This window comes from Corvus cornix, chromosome 3 (genome assembly GCF_000738735.6).
Source record: "Corvus cornix cornix isolate S_Up_H32 chromosome 3, ASM73873v5, whole genome shotgun sequence".
NCBI classification, from domain to species: domain Eukaryota; kingdom Metazoa; phylum Chordata; class Aves; order Passeriformes; family Corvidae; genus Corvus; species Corvus cornix.
The window spans coordinates 113,043,895-113,066,195 of NC_047056.1; the positions used below are offsets into that span (position 1 = coordinate 113,043,895).

The 22,301-nt window shown below is 44.6% G+C and overlaps 1 protein-coding gene across 2 annotated transcripts in view; it reads right to left on the bottom strand.

Annotated features, from left to right (window-relative positions):
- Nucleotides 1–9,154, bottom strand: part of MSRA (methionine sulfoxide reductase A) — a 237,702-nt gene extending 228,548 nt beyond the window's left edge. Inside the window, exon 1 of one of the 2 annotated variants that reach the window (XM_019293053.1) lies at nucleotides 8,885–9,154. Coding sequence is in view for 1 of the 2 variants with exons in the window: in XM_010411390.3 (XP_010409692.1) it covers nucleotides 5,989–6,130 (142 nt within the window). In the remaining variant the exon portion in view is untranslated. Of the gene's footprint in view, nucleotides 1–5,988; nucleotides 6,165–8,884 lie in introns of those variants that run through there. The other variant, XM_010411390.3, reaches the window with a different exon arrangement.
- Nucleotides 9,155–22,301: the final 13,147 nt, after the last annotated feature.

Here is a 22,301-nt window from a genome sequence, read left to right on the forward strand (position 1 = left end):
GTTTAGTGTGCAAATATAATTACTTGACAAAATGCACCAAAAAAAAAAATGAGCACTAGAAAAAGCCATGACAGGCAGGATTTCCAAGGAAATTCATCCTGGAAGTACCTGCAAGAAGTTGTAACCACAAATTTGAGAAGTTTTTTCAGATAATAAACAACCACTGGGGTGAGGTGTTTCTCTGCTGTGCATTTTGCTTTCAATCTTGGCATACACAACAAAATTGCAATGAAATTTAATAATTTATGGAAATTGATGGCTTGAGTGTGTTTGAGGCAAAGATTGTGTCCTAGAATAAAGAAATAAGTAACTAAGTCTTCTGAGTTAGAAAGGTAAATTGCAATTTGGAAAGCGCTAAACCACATATGACATTGTTACTCAACACACTCCACTAAACTGCAATGGAAGTCAAGTCTCACTTTTTTTGGCCCATATTTCATACAAACCCAATAAAAATGGACAACTAGTTAATTCATTATGTAGAATGCTGATTCAGGTAAAAGAAAGTGGTGTAAAAATTTGAAGAAACAAGTCCTCCTAAACCTTAAGACAAACTTTATTTTCTTTGAGGTTTTGTCCTGACGTATAATCTCACTCAAGAATCTTTATTTTAGACCTAAAATACAGTGATACTAAAATCATGTCTGAAAAAATTTTGTATTTGCCCATGATTACAAATTCTTTTAACCAGTAAAGGAAACAAACATGAATATTTTTCATTTTATTCCTTATTTTGAGGACATAGTTTAATGGTGAGCATGGTGATGAAACAAATGGAAGTACCAGACCACAGGCCACTGGTATGACCACAATAATTTCTGCTCAGTGTCTTAAGAATGGTAAAAAAAGACTAACAGGGAGAGCATGTGGATCCTCTGTCAAATGACATTTTTAATCAATGTTTTCTTTAAAGAGTGTGATCTGATTCAAGCAAGAATTAATTCATGGCAATGCTGTGCTTTTTTTTTTTTTTTTTTTTTTTAACACAGAAGGTCAGACTAAAATTCACTATGACCTCCTTCACATTTGTAATTACTGCTCTATTAATCTTTAGATATAAAGCTAAGGGGCTTAATGGGTTTAAACAATCTTAAGGCTCTCTACCCATGAGCTGGACTTTCTCTGCCTCAAAAAAGTCACTACAGATGTGTAAGAAGATATTCTCTGACACTGCTCATTGGGAACAGTAGGAAAAACATTCTTTTAATTTATTACACATTGCTACCTCAGGATATCTAGCAGAAAAAACCTGTGTATATATCTATATCAATATATATTTATACAGATACATATATATAGATGTTATTCAATCTCTACATTCATATGGCTCCTTGACTACTGCTCCTACCACTGTCATAAAATAAAATAGTTCATTAAATAGTGTAAGCAATATATCCTCACACAGTCAGAAAACACAGCCATGTTTCAGCACCAATCAAACTAAAATTAACTCTGAAAAGTAGAGTTATACTAGAAAGGTAGAAGCAATAAATAAATAATGTGTGTTTTTACTATAAAGCACAACATCATATTGCACCATTATACAAGAATATGAAAGAAGTAATTTTAAAAAATGAATGCAGGTGCTCTACTGCAAGGAAAGAAAACAGCACAACAAATTCTAAAACCCAGATTATGGAATTTGTAGAAGATCTGATAAACTCAACTTGCTTACAAAAGAGTAAGTTTACTAATGTTTGTATTCCTTTCAGCTAATGCAGAGTGGTTTATCCAGGTTTAACTGCACGATTTTCTTGGATCCTCAGTGAGCACTAACACCTCTGGAACTTCAACTTCCCTCCAGACTGAACTCAGTGGGAAGAGCCTGGTGCTCCTCCACAGGGATCTCAACAGTGGCAGCAGCCTCACTTTTGGGAGCTCTGCTCTGGCAGACCCAGTTGCTGCAGCACAAGGAAGGAGCTCCAAGGATGCTTTATTCCATCAGGATGAGGAGTAGATCAGTGGGATCTCCAAGAGACAAGAAGCTAAATGCTCTGCAGCCCTTCACTGAGTAAAGTTAGGGGCTGTCAACATCACTGAAGGTGAAGAGGCTGGACACTGCAGGTCCAGAGAGCTCTGGCAGAAGTTCTCCTCAAGTGCCTGCACACCAAGGCAGAGCTCGGCTCACTTGGATGTCCAGGTGTGGTCACAGACCTCTGATGCGCCAAGAATCAGAGACCTGGCACAGCACACACAGCTGGAGCAGGGATCAGAACAGGTTATGTAGGATGTAGGAATAATCCTTCCGAAAACAGAAGAACAGGATGTGGAGCTGCACTCTACTGAAACACAACTCCTTGAGAGCACAGGGCTGCAGAGTGAAAACAGTCCTCTAAGTAACCACAAGACAGCAGAGATGGAGATCCAAAGGAAGGCTGGAAAGGTAAACAGATTCAGTATTTTCAGCTTTCAGAACTCAGACTCTGGCTTATATATGGAATTATCATGGAATCACAGAATCTCCTGAGCTGGAAGGGACCCAGAAGGATTGTTGAGTCCAACTCCCGACCCTGCCCAGGACACCCCAACAATCCCACCCTGGGCCTGAGAGCTGTGTCCAAACGCTCCTGGAGCTCTGGTAGCCTTGGGAACGTGACCATCCCCTGGGGAGCTGTTCCAGTGCTCAAACACCCTCTGCAGGAAGAACCTTTTCCCTGATAGCCAGCCTAAACCTCTCCTGACACAGCTCCAGCTGTTCCCTGGGCCCTGTCCCTGGTCACACAGAGCAGAGATGAGAGCTGTCCCTCCTCTGCCCCTTTGGAGAAGCTGCAGCCCCTGAGAAGCCCCTGGGAGGCTGCCAGAGGGAAAAAAAGGCCCTTCAGGGTGGTCTGAATTGACAAAAATTTTCTAAAGAGAGTTAAGGAACAAAAAAACCATGTAGGAAAAGTGGGAACTTCATCAGAAACACAGCACTGTTTCATGGACTAAAATGCAGAGACCAAGAACAAGCAACAAAGGAGACACAGAAAGCACCACCTCAGCATTTAGGCACAAAATCAGCAAAGCCAAAGCTGGAGTTCAATCTGGCTGGGGACATAAACGGCAATAAGAAATGAATCTGCAAAAATTGCAGGAGTAAAAAGAAGCTCAGAAAGAATCAAAGTGCATTGATGAATACAGGAGACAGCCTAGAAGTGTGTACAGAAAAGACTGAAGTACTCAAAACCTCATTTGCACAAGTCTCCACAAACAACTGCTCCAAAACCTCTCCAGGCTGGTACAATCAGAAAGAAAAGCAGCAAAGAACATGAGGAAAAATGGGTTATGGCTACTTAAGCTAAATGTGTTTAAATCCAAGGAGCCATATGGAGTTCTTCCAGAGCTGGGAGGCAAGTTTGCTGATGTGGCCATCAGAACACTTACAGATGAGAAATAATGAAAAATTACAGTGATTGGGGATCTCTGATGATGAGATTTGGGCTACAGTAACAGCCGTTTTGAACAAAGGAAAAAGAAGAATTGAGGCGCGTATAGGATGCTCAGCTTCAGCTCAGTCCCAGGAGAGATCACGGAGTATGTTCTCTTGGTAAGTATTTCCAAACAGAGGGAACAAGAATGTAATCGGGAATAATCAACACATTTACCAAAGGCAAATCACGCTTGTCCGGCTGAGCTGCCTTTTTAGGCTGAAATTCTGGCTCTGCAGAGGAAGGCAGAGCAGTGGCTGTAGCACATGTTGACTTCAGCAGGGTTCTGACACCCTCTCCTACAGCATTTGCTGTGGAAGCTGACGAAGTCCTGGCTGGAGGAGCAGCCTGCATGTCAAAAATGGGCAGGAGGAGCAATCTCCTAAGGCAGGGATCAATACCTTCATGTCTGGTGTGCAACAGGTGACCCCAGGGGCTGCTGCTGGGGCCAGAATCATTCAATAGCTGCAACAGCAACATGAGTGATGTGACAGAAAACACGCTCAGCAAATCTGAGGGCAGCGTTAAACAAACAGCGAAGGGCAGACAGAGCAAACAGCAGAAGTTTATCCAAGAAGACCTGGAAAAATTCCAGGTCTACACCAATAGAAACCCCAGGGAGGTCAACAAGAAGAGCAAGATGATCTCAGAGCTGCTGGGAAGGAGCTGTGGTCCTGCTGGATGCCAGGTTAAATGGGCTCGCAGTGCAGAGAAAGCAAACTGTGACTCTGGACAGCAGAGAAAGGAAAAATCCCTCTCTTCTATGCTGTACTGGTAAGAATTCACCCAGACTACCAGCTCCAGTTCTAGTTCCCAATTCACAAGAATTATTAACATGGCAAGGGTCTGCAAGGTCAATCAGCCTTAAGTCGATCATCAGCCTAAAATTTTAATTGCCATTCTCTTCTGCGCAGTTTACATCTTATTTTAACATTGACAATTCACTGTAGGGTCATGCTGTTATTAAATACGTAATGCCACATTTAGCCATAGAAAAACATTTCTAAAAATTGTATTTGGCCTTACGAGGATGCTTTTCGTACAGCAGCACAGAATGATTCTACCTGTGCATTTACTCAGCATAAAATGAGCTCGGTGTGTCTTCTGTCCAGTCTTTTCTCAATAAAAACAGGAAGGTACCATGTTGATGCAGGGAATGTGCTACTCTCGGTATCATCTCTGGAGTTCACTGCTGTAACAGCACAAACCCTACCTCTGCACCCCTCCTTTGACTCCATTTCCTCCACATCAGACATAATATTCTCCCTGCTACCTTTAATTTCACCACTATTTTCAACTACTAACCAAGTATCTAGACAATGCAAAAATTTATTATCCTCTTGAGCACTGGGCTTATGCCATCACCCATTTGTAATTCTTCCACCAGTACTTATGTACTTAGTGTGTTTAAATTATGCCCTAAGTTTGCACACTTTGTTAGGGTCCACAGGAGCCTGGAGCAAAAATACGTGTAAGTAACACCTTGTTCAAGAAATACCTCATACGTGAGCTATTGAATACATGTATTAGAGCACCTCAGTACCACTAAAATTCCTACTGAAAAGCACTGACAGTCATCTTGGAACTCCTTCAGTTCCTAGGAGGGCTGTGAGAAAGTAAATTCCTGAATTCTGGGTTGCTGCTTTGCTTACCTGACAGCACACATCTACTCAAAGGAGGAAAACAATAGGAAAAATTATTAAGAACTTAGAAGCACCTTGCAAAGAGAATCATGGAACGGTTTGGGTTGGAAAGGACATTAAAGCCCATCTCATCCCACCCCCTGCCATGGGTTCCACTATCCCAGGTTGCTCCAAGCCCCAATGTCCAACCTGGCCTGGGACACTTCCAGGGATCCAGGGGAAGCCACAGCTTCTGTGGGAAACCTGTGCCAGGGCCTCATCACTCTCACAGGGAAGAATTTCTTCCTAGAACACCCGCAGAAGATACACAGCATGTCATGATTTTGTTTTAAAGTATTATTATTTTAAAAAAACAGTAAGGCCTAGAGAAATCTCTTTAAAACCCTATTGCTGGCTTCAGTAAGAATTAAAGAGAAAACTCATATACACACAACAGATTATAGAAAATAATCACTTGATGGTTTGGGTGGAAAGGAATCTTAAACCTCATCCAATTCCACCCTCTGCTACGAGCAGGGACAACTTCCACTATCCCAAGCTGCCCCAAGCCCTGTCCAACCTGGCCCAGAACACTTCCAGGGACGGGGCAGCCACAGCTCCTCTGGGCAAACACAGGGCCGCGCTCGCTGGCTGCTCCAACAACCCGTCAATCCCTATTCTTACGGCACACAAGAAACGTCACTGCGCGAGTAAACCACGACACAAACACTTTCCCAAGGCACATTTACCCCCCCGTCCCCGTCCCCCCCTCACAGAACGCACCACCCGCCGCCATGTTCCTCCCCACGCCCCCGTCCCGCCCCTCAGCGCGCACGCGCCGCAGCGGCCCTCCCCCCGCCGCGAGGGCACCGCGCATGCGCGCGCGGAGCGCGGGGAAGGAGCGCGCGGCCGGGGCGGCAACGGGGGCAGGGAAGGAAGGAAACGGAGTCAGTACTCACCTGGCACCGCCATGCGCTGGGTCCTGCCGGGCAGCGCTTCGCTCGCCTGCGGCAGGCGGGAGGCCCAGTCGCCCATGCTGAAGGCAGAGCCGTGGAGGGCGCGGAGGAAGAGCAGGAGGTGGAGGCGGTGGCGCGGAGACATCGCCCGCTGGGCGGGGTGAGGGAGCCCCGGCGAGGGAGGGCGGGGAGAGCGCCCCCTGCCGAGCGGCGGCGGGGGAAGGCAACTCATCACCCGCCACTGCCTCGGGGGTCCCTCCAGGGCGCCCCACCAGTGTCGTCCGTGACCCTTTATCCCAAAATATCCCTTTCCATGGGCTCTGCCCATGTGTTCCACAGCACCTCTGTGGAATGCAGCTTGCTCTGAGTCTGGCCACAGCGTTTTTCCCAGTGTTTTGGGACCCTCATGGAGTCCACGTCGCCTCCACCTCATGTCCTCTCTGTGTCACATCCATCGTCTGGCGTGTCCACGCTCTCGCTTTTAGACGGGATTTTGCGGACGCATTTAGGAAAACACGCTACACATACCTTTCATGCAGTAATGTGGTTAATGTGGTTTATTTATTTGTACAATAATCACAGAAAGGTTTGGGTTGGGACATTTAAACTTAGCTTGTTCCAACTCCCAATAATATATATATTTAATTTTTTTCCATGTTTTTTCTGGTTGTTAATTTACACAGCGCTTGCATGTGTTATGTTTAGGCAATCTACTGTATCATCCCAATTTTGCAGAGTATTTTTTCAGTGAAGATGTTCCAAGTAACATCCTATATTTGCAATAAAAATATGTAAAATATGATCAGAGTGTGAGTGCTTGTGGAAAATACCCACTGTGTTTTTGGGGGTAATACAGCACGGATTTGTACAATCACAGAATGGTTTGGGTTGAAAGGGACCTTAAAGTTTATCTCATTCCATGCCTCTGCCATGGGCAGGGACACCTTCCACTGGACTATACAAGGCACAGGATATTTATTGATTACAAAATTTATCTGGAGGGCTTTGAAAAAGTTGGGTTGTTGGCTGAATAGAGAGAAGATAATAAAAAAACAGACTAATGCCGAGTCTGAGAGGAAGGTCAGATAATTCTCTCAAAAAAATGTCTATGACAGATGCTGTTCCATTCAGTTCATAATCAGGTTGGGTTTTACATAGATGCAATACTCCTGAGGCCTAGAATTTAATTCATATTTATAGAGGTGTTGGATATTTACAGCAATATTGAGAATTCCAAGGTGCTCTTGAAACAATCTAGTAGACCAGGAAAATCATGTTTTAGGAGTCAGGCTTTCTTCAAAATTAAAAATTCAGATAGGAACAGGAGAGAGAAACTGTCCCACCTCAGCTTTCAGGTTCCCTGTTTTGTGTTTGAAAGGTGAACAACATCCTCTTTGAGCACAGGTAGTCCCCAAGTTTGCAGTCAATCTTTCAAGGTGTTCTACACAAACAAAATTTCTAAGTAATGGTAACTAGAATTACTGAGATCAGGACTGGAGAGGACCTCAGGTGACCTCAAAGTCTTGTAATAGCCTGGAGAAAGTCCATTGAATAAAGAGTGAATATAGAGATGCTTGTGATAAATAACTGTGATGTTTTGAGAGTACAAGTTAGTAAGAACCAGAAGTGCTCAATAACGAAGTGTAAATTTAATTTAAAATGTGTTCACCTAATTAGTTGTTCTCTCATTATGGTCACACTCATTTCTCAGCTCTTTCTTTGTAAGAAACTACTAAAGATGATGACGTCCACTGGTTTTACACTGCCCACCTCTTCACTTTCACTACACCTATCTGCCAACGTGTTCCTAAAAAACGCACTGCTCAATGTCACGATGGATGGCAATGGAATTTCCCCCTCAGAATTAATGTCTCCACCTGTGAGCTAGAATTTTTTCTGCCTCTTTGCAACCGTTTTTGTTTCCATTGCCATCTTCCCTGCGTGAGGGCAGTCAGAGGTGAGGGGCAGAAAAACAGGCTCATGTTTGGCTCAGCCTCGCAGGTGAAGGGGCTGAAATCTTCCAGAGCCCTGATAGGCTCCGAAATTCCAGCTGCAGAAAAGCCAGCCTTGCCTCCACTCCAGTGATCCTGGCCATCCTTCATGCTGAACGTGCTGTCCTTGAGTGTTTATACTCTGTGTATCCCTTAAATCATGGGTGCCCTTTCCAGTGCATTAACTCCTCCAGGAAAAATTGCTTTGTCACCCATCACCCAGTCAAGCTGCTTCGTTCGTGAGGCTGAAAACAGCCGAGGATTGGGATCCAGAGCAGTGACAGCAGGGCTGCTGATGCTGGAAAATTACAGCTCTTGGGGGCAGGAATCAGCCTGGCATTCCCTGTTCGCGTGGCACTTCATGCACCCTGTCCCTGCCTCGTCACTGAATCCCAAGTATTAAATGGTAATAAGCCATCGTGCCGCTTAACAAATAAAAACTGATTTTCACAAGGGTTTAGGGCTTGTTGGCTCCATGGAAACAGAAGACTGTTTAATTTAGATAAATCCCGCTTATATTTCAGGAAAGTGTGGGCTATCCCCTCCTCTTGTTCCAGAGGGTGAGGTCTGGGTGAGAGACTCTGAAAATTGCACTCTAACTTCATTTAAAGTTTTCTTATTTTTTTTTACCTCTCCAAACAAGCAGTAGAACATGATTATTTTTTTATTTATGGTGTATTATGCTTTACACTTAAACATAGACTTTCTATGTACTAACACACTAAATTAAGAAATATATCAGGAAAAAAACGTGGATTATGGCACCTACACAGTGCTTGCATTCTCCTGTAATTATCACAGTATTCCCAGCAGAGCAATTTTATGGCAGATGCTAAAAATTTTCTGTGAAGATGGAAAAAGAAAGGAGAGAGAGAGAGAGAGCAGGAAGAAAAGGGATGTGGGCTTACCTCTCTCCTTTCAGCCAGGGCTTTGCACAAATTCCTACTCATCCAGTCCTAGGAACTTGCTCAGAATATACAGAGTTTTTTTCCAGGACCTGACATTTCCTACACATAATCCATCAGAGTTAAATTTCCTACTCTTTGTGGTTTGGGATAGATGCATTTTTCCCGTGTAACAAAATCTGCCGTATCTCGAAACTGATAAAGCCCTGTGTGGCCATCTCCGTGGAAATACAGGGATTGGGAAGGCAGGTTTGTGCTGCAGTGTGCATCTCCTGGAAAAGCAATCTCTTTTTTATCTGAAAACATGCAGTGAAAGAAGATCCTCCACAGGCTTTAGTGGATTATTCAGTGCTTGATTACTGTTAAAAATACGCAGCTTATTTTTAGGTTGGCTTCAGCTTCCACCCGTCACAGTTTAGCTTATCTTCCCTGGAATGAAGAGATTGCTTTTATCCAGGTTTTGTTATCCAGACTTAGCACTGCAGGCTGCGGTCATCCCTCAAGACAAGATAAACAGGACTCTGGGAGTTCATCACAGTCAAGGATGTTTTCTAATTCTCTTAAGTCATTGCACATCTCTGGACGCTCTCCAGGTTTTCAAGTGACGTAGTTCCTGATTTTTTTTCCTGCTTTGATGACGATGTGAGTAAGGAATTCAGCATTCTGGTGGTGCTCAGACCAAGCCGGTGTAATCTGGTTTCTTGATTCCTGGTTGGATGTGCATTAATCTGTCCAAGAGCAGTGTTAGACCTTCCAGCCTCACAGATACGTTGCTGTGGCTTCCCAAGGGCTCCCAAAGGAATTGATTACAGAAGTATAGAAATATAAAGGTGATTATGGCAGATACGTAGAAGGTTGAGTTCTGTGCCTAGACCTTGTCACCATTTAAATCACTGATCTAGACTTGTACCAATCCCTTGTCTTTGTCACTATTGCTCCTGCAGCTTCTCCTCAGCTGCTGACAGAAATAATTTTCCCAGTTCTTCTCTATAACTGATAAAACTGTCAAATAGTGAATCACAGAATCACAGAATATCCTGAGTTGGAAGGGATTCAACGAGGATCATCCAGTCCAGCTCCTGGCCCAGCACAGACACCCCAACAATCCCACTCTGTGCATCCCTGAGAGCATTGTCCAAATGTTCCTGGAGCTCTGGCAGCCTTGGAGCCATGCCCATTCCCTGGGGAGCTGTTCCAGTGCCCAGTGACCCTCAGGGGGAAGACCCTAAATCCCAAGGGGGGAGGATAGTGCCCAGGGTGTGCTCAGGGCTGCTTTGGGCAGGGGCTGTGTCTGTGAGTCTGGCATGCCACCGTCTTTTCTGGCTCCCATGCCAAAGGGCTGCTTCCCTTGGGAAAGGCCCATGGAGAGTTTCCCTCCAGGAGTGCCTGCACTGCTGGCAGTCTCTCAGGTCTGGGGACACCTTGCTGTCCTTTGTGGCTTGGTGGATCTGATTTGGGGCTCAGTGATGCTTTTGCACCTCTTGGGTGCCTTTTCCTGGGGCCCCCTGCACTCCCTCCCCATTCCATGCAGACACAGGTTATGGATGAAATTGTTTTAATAGAAAGGCAGAACAGTGAACAACATCTTCTACGTCTATGTCTACATCTACATCTACATCTACATCTTCATCTACAGCTATAACATCAAAAACACTCTGGCTCCATCCCAAACAATGTGAGCCCTCAAAAGGCCTAATCCTACATTTCTGCTCCAGCTCTGCCTGCAGGAGCCTTGAGCTTGCTGTCAGCTCTGGGCAGAGGGTTCTTCCTCCTCTTCTTCCCTCACCTTTCCAGCCTGATGCCATGTGTGCACACGCTGCCCTGGGGTGGTGGCAGGTCTGTCCCTGCATTGTGCTGTGCCTCCTGATGTTTCCTGCCAGTGGTGCTGCCGTGCCCTGTGCTCAGGATGACTTTGGAACTCTGTTCAGTGAGGGGCAACTTCCCAGGCAGCCCGGGCCGGGTGACTTTGTGCAGGGTGCTGGTGCCACTGGTGCCTGCACAGTCCGTGGGCATGGGGACATTGTTGGGATCACCCAGGACACAGGAGACACATGGCCCCCAGGGCCTGGCAGAGGAGCTCTCAAAGGTCTGCCCAGGGCAGGTGTGGCCCAGGCAAGGCCAGGGGTGCTGGCCATGCCCTGCTGAGCCCACAGGCCACAGCTGGCAGGGGCACAGGGGTGCTGGGGGGCTTGGCTGGTCCTGAAGGAGGTCCCAACTCAGGCTGGAGGGCTGGACACTGAGGGCACTGAGGAGCAGGAGGAAGGAGAGGGGCAGGGCAGGAAGGGCTGGGAATGTCCCCACAGTGCATCCCTGGGCTGCTGGGCTCAGGGTCAGGCCCTACGTGTGCTGCAGGAGGGCTTGGGGGAGAGGAAGGGCTGCAGGAGCTGGGCCGTGGGGGAGCTCCAGGGGCCACAGCGGTGCCACAGAGATGACAGGGCCATGGTCACTCAGGCTTGCTGGCCGGTCAGCTCTGGTGACTGGATGCAGCTTTGGACACTTCTCTTGGAACATCTCCAGGCCTGGAATGTTGGGGTTCCCATTGTTCTGTCACACAGCCGGGAATGCTGGGGCTCCCCTTGTCCTGCCCCAACCACAACAGCTCTGCCAGCTCTTGGTGGGGAGGCAAAGGATGAACCAAAGAGTTGGAATTACAGAATATGTCTAGATTTAAGGGGCCCACCAGCATCATCCAGTCCAGCTCCTGGCACAGACACCCCAACAATCCCACCCTGTGCATCCCTGAGAGCGTTGTCAAAACGCTCCTGGAGCTCTGGCAGCCTTGGGGCTGTGCCCATTCCCTGGGGAGGCTGTTCAGTGCCCCAGCACCCTCTGGGGGAAGAACCTTTTCCTGATACCCAGCCTAAAGCTCCTCTGGCACAGCTCCAGCCATTTGCCTCAGTTTCTAATGGAGCTGAGGATTGATGCTGATATTATAAACTATGAAATATAAACACACCAACCTCATTATGGGTGCCTCTTTACAATCACATTTTGTCACTGGTCAGATAACAAGATCTTTGAAAAAGCCCAAATTTTCATCAGGACACACAGGTCAGTTTCCCAGTTTTAGCAAAAAAGCCAGCAACTGGATCTAAGAGTTTTCAGTCAAGGAAACCAGAGACTTCAAGGGCCACAGCTCTTTTTGGAAACATGAATTCCTGTATCAACAGCTGTATCTGTTACCCCAGAAGGACAGCAAAGATGATAACACAGTAAAGAATCAACGTGAGATGGTTTTGAGAGAGGAGGGAAGATTAATCAGTCATTCATCCGCCTTCCATTTGGGATCTAGATAAGCATTGAGATAGAGATTAAGCTACATAAATTATCCTAAAAATGGAACTGACGTAGAAGAGCCATCAGCACTGTACCTCAGGATAATGCAGTGATTTGAGATTTACAGAGGGATGTCAAAAACAACGGGCAGTTTCATGGAACACAGTCTACCACATGTGCCAGGCAGAGGATGAAAACACAGGATACAAACAGTCTCTTCACACAGGTTCTTTATTTTCCATGGCACTGTAGCAATGATGAGGGAAAGAAATGCTAATGCAGCACAAGCTCTCTGCAGGGAGAGCCTTTGGTACCTTGGAGTTCAAGGTACACTTTTATCACCACAAAATCCCAGGCTGTGGCTGCCCCACCCCTGGAAGTGTCCAAGGCCAGGTTGGAGCAACCTGGTCTGGTGGAAGGAGTCCCTGCCCATGGCAGAGGTGGCATGGGATGAGCTTTGAGGCCCTTTCCAACCCAAGCCGTTCCATGATTCTGTGACAGGCGCTTGCATTTTGGCGGCACCTATCTGCCTGAGATCAGAATTCACACTTTGCAGGTGGGTATCCCAAGCTTTAGCAGAGATCTCCTTCAATAGCATGGCTTCTCACAGCTCCATGAATTTCCTAGGATTAAATTCTCAGTAGCTGAGGCTCAGCCCTGCAGTTTTTAAATCACAATTTCCCACTGTGGTATATAATACTCCATAGGTCCATACTCATGAGAGGACAAATTCCTGGGCACATCAAGTGGCCAGTGCTGTGCACATCAGGTTAGATGGTCATTGGCAGCATCCTCCTCTAAAATCTGACATTTTAAATACATATTTCACTAGCTTTTGTCATCATGATACAGTGGTTTTTTGGTAAAACTGTAATTTTAGTAAGAAATTTCTCAATAAATGTTTTGTATTCAGTTCACTTTGGAGTTTCTGTGTTTTTATCACCATGTACTCTGTTTTTGCAGGACTGACTTCAGGAGCATTTTTTCCTTTATTTAACTAGGAAAAAATGAAGATTATTAAGGCAAATTTTAACTCCATAAAAATATTTCTTATATTTTACACATTGACTAACAACTCCAAAATAAATTGACTTTTTAGCACAATATCCTTCATGTTCCCAATCCTAAGTAGTATTTTACATTCCCCACTCCACATTTTCCATATTGATCTCATAGTCCTCAAGATTTCATCCCTTCCTTACTAAAACCTTTTTTCTTTCTGAACCCCAAATTCCTGTTTGCTCAAATATATGTTTTTAATCACTGAAAGTCCAAAGTCCATTCACAAGCAAGTGGCTGAAGTAAATTAATGACTTTTATTTATTTAAATTACCATTAGTGAAGAAATAAGCATGATATTAAATTATCATTAGTGAAGAGATAAGCATGAAAACAGATAAACTGTTAATTTTGGGGTAACATTTCACCAAGGCAACTGCTCTGCTGGAAGTACTGGGGGGATTGATCTGGAAAATACAAGGGGATGGTGAATAACTGGATTTCCTTTGTATCTCCCATAGTAAAGAATGATATTAAAAAAAAAAGCTAATGGAATCAGTTATATTTTTTGGTGGAAAATTAAGGATCATACCCGTGCTCTGGCGGTGGTTCTAAATGCATTGCCTTGGCCTCATCAGTGGGTGCTGGTTTGTGTTCAGTGGCACTGATGACTTTATAAAAACAAATGACAGAGTTGTTTACACTGCCCTGCTAAAGAAAATAATCTGATTTAATGGTGCTGGTTTCCCAGTTAAAAAAAAAAAAAAAAAGAAAAAGAAACCCCAACAACTCTTGTGCTATGTGCTGTAATAAGCTTTTTATAAATGTCCTCATGTGGTGCTGAGCAGAGCCCGCTGTGCCGACACCATAAAAGCGAGAGGGAGCTTCATCAGCTCTAAGTGCCATCGTATATTCCCTGCAGCAGCGTTCCCCGGGATTAATAAAGTTTGTAAGAAATACACAGGCAAAAGATTAAAAATACATGCATGATACTACCCGTGGTAATAACAGCTGATGTTGTTTGGACTGCTTGTTTATTGGCCTGCCCGAGATGAGATGTTTTAAGGTGAACATGATTGAAGAGATGAGCTTTCCCTCAAGGCCCTGCTTTTCCCTGCCCAGCAGCTTCCCAGGGATGCTGATCCAGGGCTGCTTCCCTGAGCCCTCTCGTGGGCTCCTTCCTCCACTGCAACATCACATCCTACAAACGAAGCGTTTGCTGGTCCCCAGGAAGATGATCTTTATGGAATGAGAGCTGTCTCCTCACCTCCTTGCGTAAGAAAACATGTAAAATTAAAGCAAAATTAGTATTTAATTTAAATGCATGAGAAATTTTTAGGCTTTTGACCGCAAATACCTTGTTTTTGTTGTGGCATCCAGCAATAACAGTGATTATGGAATCGCAACACAGAAAGCTCTTCTGGGAATAGATCTGCAGCACAGCCTGTCACTGCTTGGCAAAATGCACTCAGGTTCTGATGGAAATGGAAAGGTTGTGTATTTGAGGTGGTTTCATTGGAAAAATCATAATAAAGTGGATTAAGAGACACCTGAAGTGCTTCCCAGGTTTAAACAAAAATATCAGGACATTTCCTGACAGCATCTGGATCCTTGAGGGAAATTAAATGCCAGGTAATATTCTGTTTGGAAGAAAACAAATTAACAGCATATGTAAAATATATCTGACTGCCCATTAGATTATCTTTAATCATCCATGGGATGTTGTGACTTTTGATTCCATTCTTTATTGGAATTGCTACACCGGATGTTGCTGTGCAGAGCTTACAGGAAGGCACTAGTCCAGATCATTGAGTCACAGGATGGTTTTGTTGGGAAGGGACCTTAAAGATCATCCAGTTCCACCCCCTGCCATGGGCAGGGACACCTTCCACTATCCCAGGTTGCTCCAAGCCCTGTCCAACACAGCCAACATTTCCAAGCATAAAAGATCCTTAGGTATTGAAGTTCTGTTGGTATGTAGATGTTTTAGTCCCAGGGAAATCAGTGAGACTTTGTCACCTCTTCTGACCCCCAGGAAGTTATATTCCAAATGAGCTAGAACATCCCAAAGTGCGGCTCCGAGCAACCAGGTCTAGTGGAAGGTGTCCCTGCCCACGGCAGGGGATTGGACTGGATGACCTTTAAAAAGCTCCTACCAACCCAAACTATTCTGTGAAGGCCATAATGAGCCCAGTGCAGATGTTGTTTATTGAATTTATTTTTTCATGGTGATGGGGTAGAATTATGAGGCTGCTTTGGAAACAGGGACATGAAGAGGATTAAAGTACAGACCATCTACAGAAGAGTGTTGTGACGATTGTGCAGTGTAAGGCACCAAAATGAGCCTGAGAGGGCTGGCAAGAGACACAGAGGAGTGGGCTATTATCAAACCAGATTGGAGAGAGGAGTAGGACAGGGGAGAGTGGGATATGGAGAGGTGCAAAACTGGGCATAACTTTTAGGGTTGTCAACAGCAATACTTTTCATGGACAAAGTGAACAGAGCATAACTTACAACCCAAACCCATGTCCACAGATTAAGCAAAGGTTGTGACTTTCAGCAGCAATGTGCTTGGATAACCAAGTGTCCTGCAGCTGCTGTGAATAAAAATTCAACATTTGTCATATCAGTAATTGCAGTCCCTTGGTACCTTCTATTCTGAGTGTGGGAGGTTATAAATATTGTAGATGACTCAGCATTTGCTTTAGACTTTTTGGGCTTTACCAGTCATGTTTGCACTCCTTATTCCTGTTGTCACTATTTGTCAGTGTGAACCTTCACCCAAGTGGAGGAGATTTACAATGAAGTCTGGGGGGCATTTGTCTTTAGTTTGATTTACATCAATTTGGACCTTTCCTTTGTAATGATTTTTAAAATTGCTTGTACTTTGCAGTGAAAGATGCAAAAGAAGAACAAGATGATGCTGTTTTTACCTCTCTTTGGGAAGGGCATGTTCCTTCAAATATTTTCCAGGACGGCTGGAAGGATACAAAAATCCTGATTTGGGGATGAGCAGTTCTGGCACAAATACCAAGAGACGACACTTCCATCCTTAAAATAAGCCCCCCGACATAAGTGATAATTTAATATACATCATGCCATCTGCTTGCAGAACTGTGCAAGCTGCTCCCAAAGAAGTCAATGGGAAATGCATTTTTCCTATTATTTTAAATATTCTGGGATCAATCTTGATGTCACAAAGGCAGGCAATAGTCACCTTTTCCCAAAGACAAATACGTCTTGTCACTAGAGAGAATAACCACTGCTGCAAACCCACCATTTCTCCTCCTCCTCCTCCTCCACCTCCTGCCTCTGCCCTTCCCAACCCTCGGGATAAAAACGCAGAGAGCTCTGCCAGTTAAAAAAGCAGATGGGGAAAGAAGGTTTCAGAGCTACAAAACACAGGAGTCCTGGCAGCAGCTTTTCCCTTTATCCACCGTGAGCTTCCATCTTGGAAACTTTTACTGATCTTGACCTGACCTACAGAAATGTGTCAGCAGCATTTGAGGTTGGAGGAAGGACTCATTTCACTGTTTTCCCATTATTCCGGTTTATGCAAAGGCTGGGTCAAGCCTTGCAAAGGTATTTTTGTGCCTGGGTCCTCTGGGTGCCTCCCCCCAGGCTCATTGGAACTTGGGAAGATGGCACAGTCTTGGGAAGACTCCACTGAGGAGTTTTCTCTTTCTGATGAATCTGCTCACAAACAGGTGTAGAAAAATTGGAGATTGAGGCCGATGTACCAGGGCTTTTCCCCAGAACCTGCTCCTGGCTGGTGGTGAGCCTGCAGCTCAGGCATTTGCTCGGATAATGTCTGAAACTTTTCCTATAAAATTGTAATTATTCCCTGCTCACCTCCTTATGGGAGGCATGTGTTGGTCTACAAACATCCCTTGCTCCTTCAGCTCAAGTGTCCCATTTAGTCAAATTCCCCTCTTATGTTAGTGCTGTTCCACAGCTTCCATCGTCCTTATTCATGTCATTCATACTTCCCCAGCTTTCCTGCGTCCTTTTTGAGGGGAAAGAAAGGAGACCCAAGCTGCACAGATTTCTCAATGTGCAGAGGCACCAAGATCTACAGACATGCAAAGCAATCCTGGTTGGAAGGGGCATTTTGATGTCTCCACTCAAGTAATAGAATCTCCACTCAAATCATAGAATTGTGGGATCATGGTATGGTTTGGGCTGGAAGGAACCTTAAACCTCATCCACTTCTACCCCCTGCCATAGGCAGGGACACCTTCCACTATCCCAGGTTGCTCCAAGCCTCGTCCAACTTGGCCTTGGACATTTCCAGGGATCGGGCAGCCACAATTTCTCTTGTAATTCCAAGCAACTTTCTCTGCCCAGACACTTCAAATTCAAGTTGCTTTGGTGTTCTTTGATCCATCTGCTATGGCCTGCAGATCAGAAGTTACTCAGTTTACACCCTGCTCCTCTCTTGGCCCTCCACACTGTCTGGCGGGCTTCCTAATCCACTCATGTTTGGAAAAGGATTGATAATTCATTCCTTCTGTTAGAAAGTAGTTCTTCAAATCTCTTAGTCTACCTTTTAATAGAATGCCTGCTCTCTATTTTTTCTGTGTTTGAACACGAAGTCTTCTTACTTGTAACAGCCTCCTTCGCTCTGATCTTTAATTACAGTAGCTTTCTTCTGGTCCTTTTAAAAGTCTTTTTTGATACACTCCGAGTATCTTCTCTGAGTCTCTAATATGGTGTCTTTAAACAATATCTCTGCTGCTTGCAAACATTTCACCCATCGTGGCTCATACTAATTTCCTTTGAACAAGTCGCCTCATTTTTTTGTAGGGCTCCTTTTTAAATCCAGCACAGTGCTGGTGATATTTTTGGCTGCCTTATTCCTATGACTATACTGGAGCTCAGTATGTTATGGCTTCTCCTACAGAGTGTCTCTGATAACATCATAATGATCCTGGGCTGCACAAGGAGTTCTTTCTCCAATGACTAAATCTCCAAGGAGTATTTGTTCACAGGTACCTAAACATTTACCCTCAGTATCCATTCTGTTGATCCAGCGTACATGAATGAAAAGGTTTCCACTTTTTATTGCATCTTGTGCACCCATGGTGTCTCTGGGTTCCTCTGCGAAACCTCAGGCAGTGGCACTGCCCTGACCAAGCCATTGAGGAATAGCTCTCTTGTTGTCCTACTCTTGGCCCTTGCCCAAAGAGATCTTCACCGCTTCCAACCATGTATTTCTCACCTTCCATCGTACCCTTCACTCCAGAACAAACAATCCTTGGCAAGGATTCAATTTCCAGACAAACACCATCCTTTACACTCACACCAGGGCACTTGTACAGCCAGGAGGGATGAGCTGAAGGTCAGGAGAGCAACTTCACAGCTTGGAGCTGGAGTCTGGACTCTCAGCAAGGAAAGGACATTGCCTAGAGGGTGGGAGATGCTGTTTCTCATACACTTCACGTAACCACTCTGAAAACTGGGCTCTGAGCAACCTGGTCTAGTGGAAGGTGTCCCTGCCCATAGCAAGGTGTTGGGAGGAGATAAGCTTTAATGTCCTATCCAACCCAAATCATTCAGTGATTCCCTGTTATTATATCATACATCTTCTATCTTATAACTTTATATTGCTTTATATCTATATTTGATCCTGTTTTATGTGCATTTGCTCGTGTTTTAGGGGACTAAATCTTTCCTCGGTCCTGCTTTTTGGAGGGGACTGCCACCAAACCCCAGTGGCATTGTCAATCTGCACATTCTGGAGCTGCACAAGGCCCTGGTGGGATCTGGGTATTGTCTTCTGCATCCTGTGAGAGTGGAGCTGCTGGTGTGCGAATGGAGTTGGAAAACATTCCGGTGCCAGGAGCTGTGTGTACTTGCTGCAGAGCTCCTGCAGGTGTGCTAATGAGAGACTCTGCTCATCACAAGCCCGAGACCTTGGAGAATATTAGTAAAAACGCCAATTTGCATGTCTTGGGGTTAATTGAGGAAATCTCCGATGGAAAAATCTTGCTGTCACTTCAGAAGCCGGTTCTGAATACAAATTGTGTGTCTCCATTGGATATTGCAAAACCTTTCAACTTCTTTGCAAACGTGTAGGAACAAGGGAGGTTGTTGGCTCCCAGAAGTTTTCCTCAAAATTACAGATATTTTTTATCTGTGTTGATATTAACATGGGACTCCTACACCAAGCATGGAGATTATGTGGCATCCTCCACCAAACAAACAAAAAAGAGGCATAAATATTTTCTCAGATATTCCCCAGGCCACATGTTTTTCATAGGAAAAGATGCATTTCTGCTTGAAAAAAACAATTCTTTTTAAGTGGGTCACCTCTCTTATTTTATGCCTTTCTGTTAATCCAAGTTTCTTGCATATAAAAATAATTACTGGATATTTTTATCTTTGCTTGAGCTGAGCAGTTGTTTGACAAGATGCAGTTGTCTCGTTGAGAAACAGGGAAGCAGAGAACTGGCTCATTCACCTGATCCTGATTAAGAATCAGTGCAGGTTTTTATCATCCTGGGATCACAGTGTGTTTTCTCATCACCTGGTCTTCCAGCAGGGTTTCTTTCCTTTTACAACTGTTTTATTATATGCCACTGTAAGATTACCACCAACAGTGCAAGGCACAACCAGAAATCCCAAATATTCTCCCATTTAATTGCAAATATTTTGGGATGCTCTGATCATTCCATCAGCCATTGGGGGATTTTATAAATGTCTTGCTCCACATTATGTCTGTATAATTAACTGCTCTTGTTGAAACACCTAATTTTTGGAGGAGTTTATGGAAGAACACGAGGGAGAGGCATGGGTTTGATGCTGATTTTAAATGAATTATTCCTTGGTTTTCAAAGTTGTCTTTTAGTAGTTTTGACATTCAGTCTTCTTTTTTTAAACTAGCATGTCCTGTGTAACAAAAAGATTAAAAATTAATTAGAAAAGACAAGAAAAGAGGCAAAAAGGCCAAATTTTCCCCTCAGCAAAAGTTTCTTAAAACTAAACTCAGTTCCTGAACCTCCAGCACAACAGGAAATTGTACCAAATTCCTTTCACTTCCCTTTCTCCAGTTTCCTCATTTGAACATTCTGACGGGGCTGTGCGACGCTGCTGATTTCAACGTGTCGCGAGGGGTGTAATTAAAAGCAGAATTCTGCCTTGATTATGGCTCTGATACGTGCACTTCCCAGCAGCTGAAGATGATGAGCTCTAAAACCATGGAACCGTGCAAAGCACTGCAGATAATGCTGCATGCCGTGGAATGGATGAGTGACAGGACACGAGGACATGGCCTCAAGCTGTGCCAGCAAAGGGTCAGGTGATGTCCACATTAGGAGGAATTTCTTCATGGAAAGGGTGGTCAGGCATTGGAAGGGGCTGCCCAGGGAGGTTTGGAGTCCTCATCCCTGAAGATGTCCAAGGAAGGACTGGATGTGGCACTCAGTGCTCTGGGCTGGGTAACAAAGTAGGGATCGGTCACAGCTTGGACTCGATGGTCTTGAAAGTCTTTTCCAACCTAAGTGTGCCCTCATCTGGGGTGGGTTTCTAGTTAATGCCATGGAGGCACCTGTGGGAGCAGAAAATCTTGGGGTGAAACTCCAAGGGGGTGCCTTAGCCCTGTCTGGGGTTGATGGCATTGCGATGCCTCTCTAGTGTTCTTTTGGGTGAGTCCCAGTTCTCCAGGCCCAAGAGAATGCCCAGAGAAGCTGTGGCTGCCCCATCCCTGGAAGTGCCCAAGGACACACTGAACGCGACCTGGAGCAACCTGGGATAGTGGAAAGTGTCCCTGACCATGGCAGGAGTGGGATGAGATGATCTTTAAGCTCCCTTCCAACCCAAGCCACTCTATAAATCACCACATCCATGAAGTGGGGACAACCACACGGTATTCTTCCCCTTGCAAAGACGAGGGGTGTTGAGAGGATAAATAAAATTAATTAGTGCCTGAAATAGTAAAGATACACACTACAGTGGGGAACTGCACAATGAGGACAGGTTTCAAGATCTGTCACACACTGCTGAAGGAGAAATAAAAATCTATTTTTTTCACCAGGTTTAACATGGGAAAAGCAACCCAGGCAGTCGCTTTTGAAGAGAAATTAGGAACAAAAGAGAACACATGTGGTAAAATGTTATAATAGTCAGAGCCAGAAGATCCTACTCATTTCCTGTAGGAGGAAAGTCACCAAGAATTGGAAAGGGGAAAGCCCACATGATTAAAGGAAGAAGATTGACTTCTCCCTGACTGACAGTCTCTGCATCACTGCTGTTCTGTTCCAAGACTCCTGTTCCCAAGGTAGTACAATCCAGCCAAAGATAAAGCTGCGGGAAGGCAGAGAGAACATCAAAGATTCACTTACTGATGTAAGAAAGAGGCAGAAAATTAAATCTCAGGTGGCAAACGAAGTTTCCACCCTTGATAAGGTTGACCAGAAAGACAACCCTAGATATGAGATATAAAACAGCAAGTGCAAGACTGGAAAAAAGGGGATGTTGTAGGTGCGTTTAACATGTGACACACCCCATTCTGGCCGGGTGTTGAGCTCCGTTTCCACCTCTAGTCACAAGGTGGGTGTGAGCTGGATGAAGCCACAGCAAAGCTGCTGCATCCTCAAGTTTTATGGTAAAATGAATCCTTTGTAAAAGACATGTTTCCCTATTTACTCTTTATTGTAAAATAACTTTTCCCTATTTACTCTTTATTGTGAAATAACTGTTCCCTATTTACTCTTTATTGTGAAATGACTTTAAAGTTTCAATGGTTTTGTGTGTGTGTGTCAAAATCAGCTTATATAGATGTGTTTGCATACAGTCAAATAAAAAGATGTGTCAATATTTGTATAAATAGATACTTGTACTCTCACCCATCTGTACTTCTATATATACCTTTATGTGATGGCGCTCACACACAGAACTCATTTCTTTGCCAGACCATGACTTTCTTTGACCACAGACTTGTGAGTAAATTTTCTAGGACCAGGACCTAACCCATAACCATAAAGCCATGAACAACAGCTGTCTCAGCAGCTCAGTATGCTGTGCCTCCTGAGAGCTGTGGTGCCCCTGCACTGGGGCAGGGCTGGGATGGGCAGCATCAGCCTCTGCAGCTTTTCTGTGGTATCAAAAGGGCACTTGTTTTTCCATATCTTGCATAGGGGCCTTC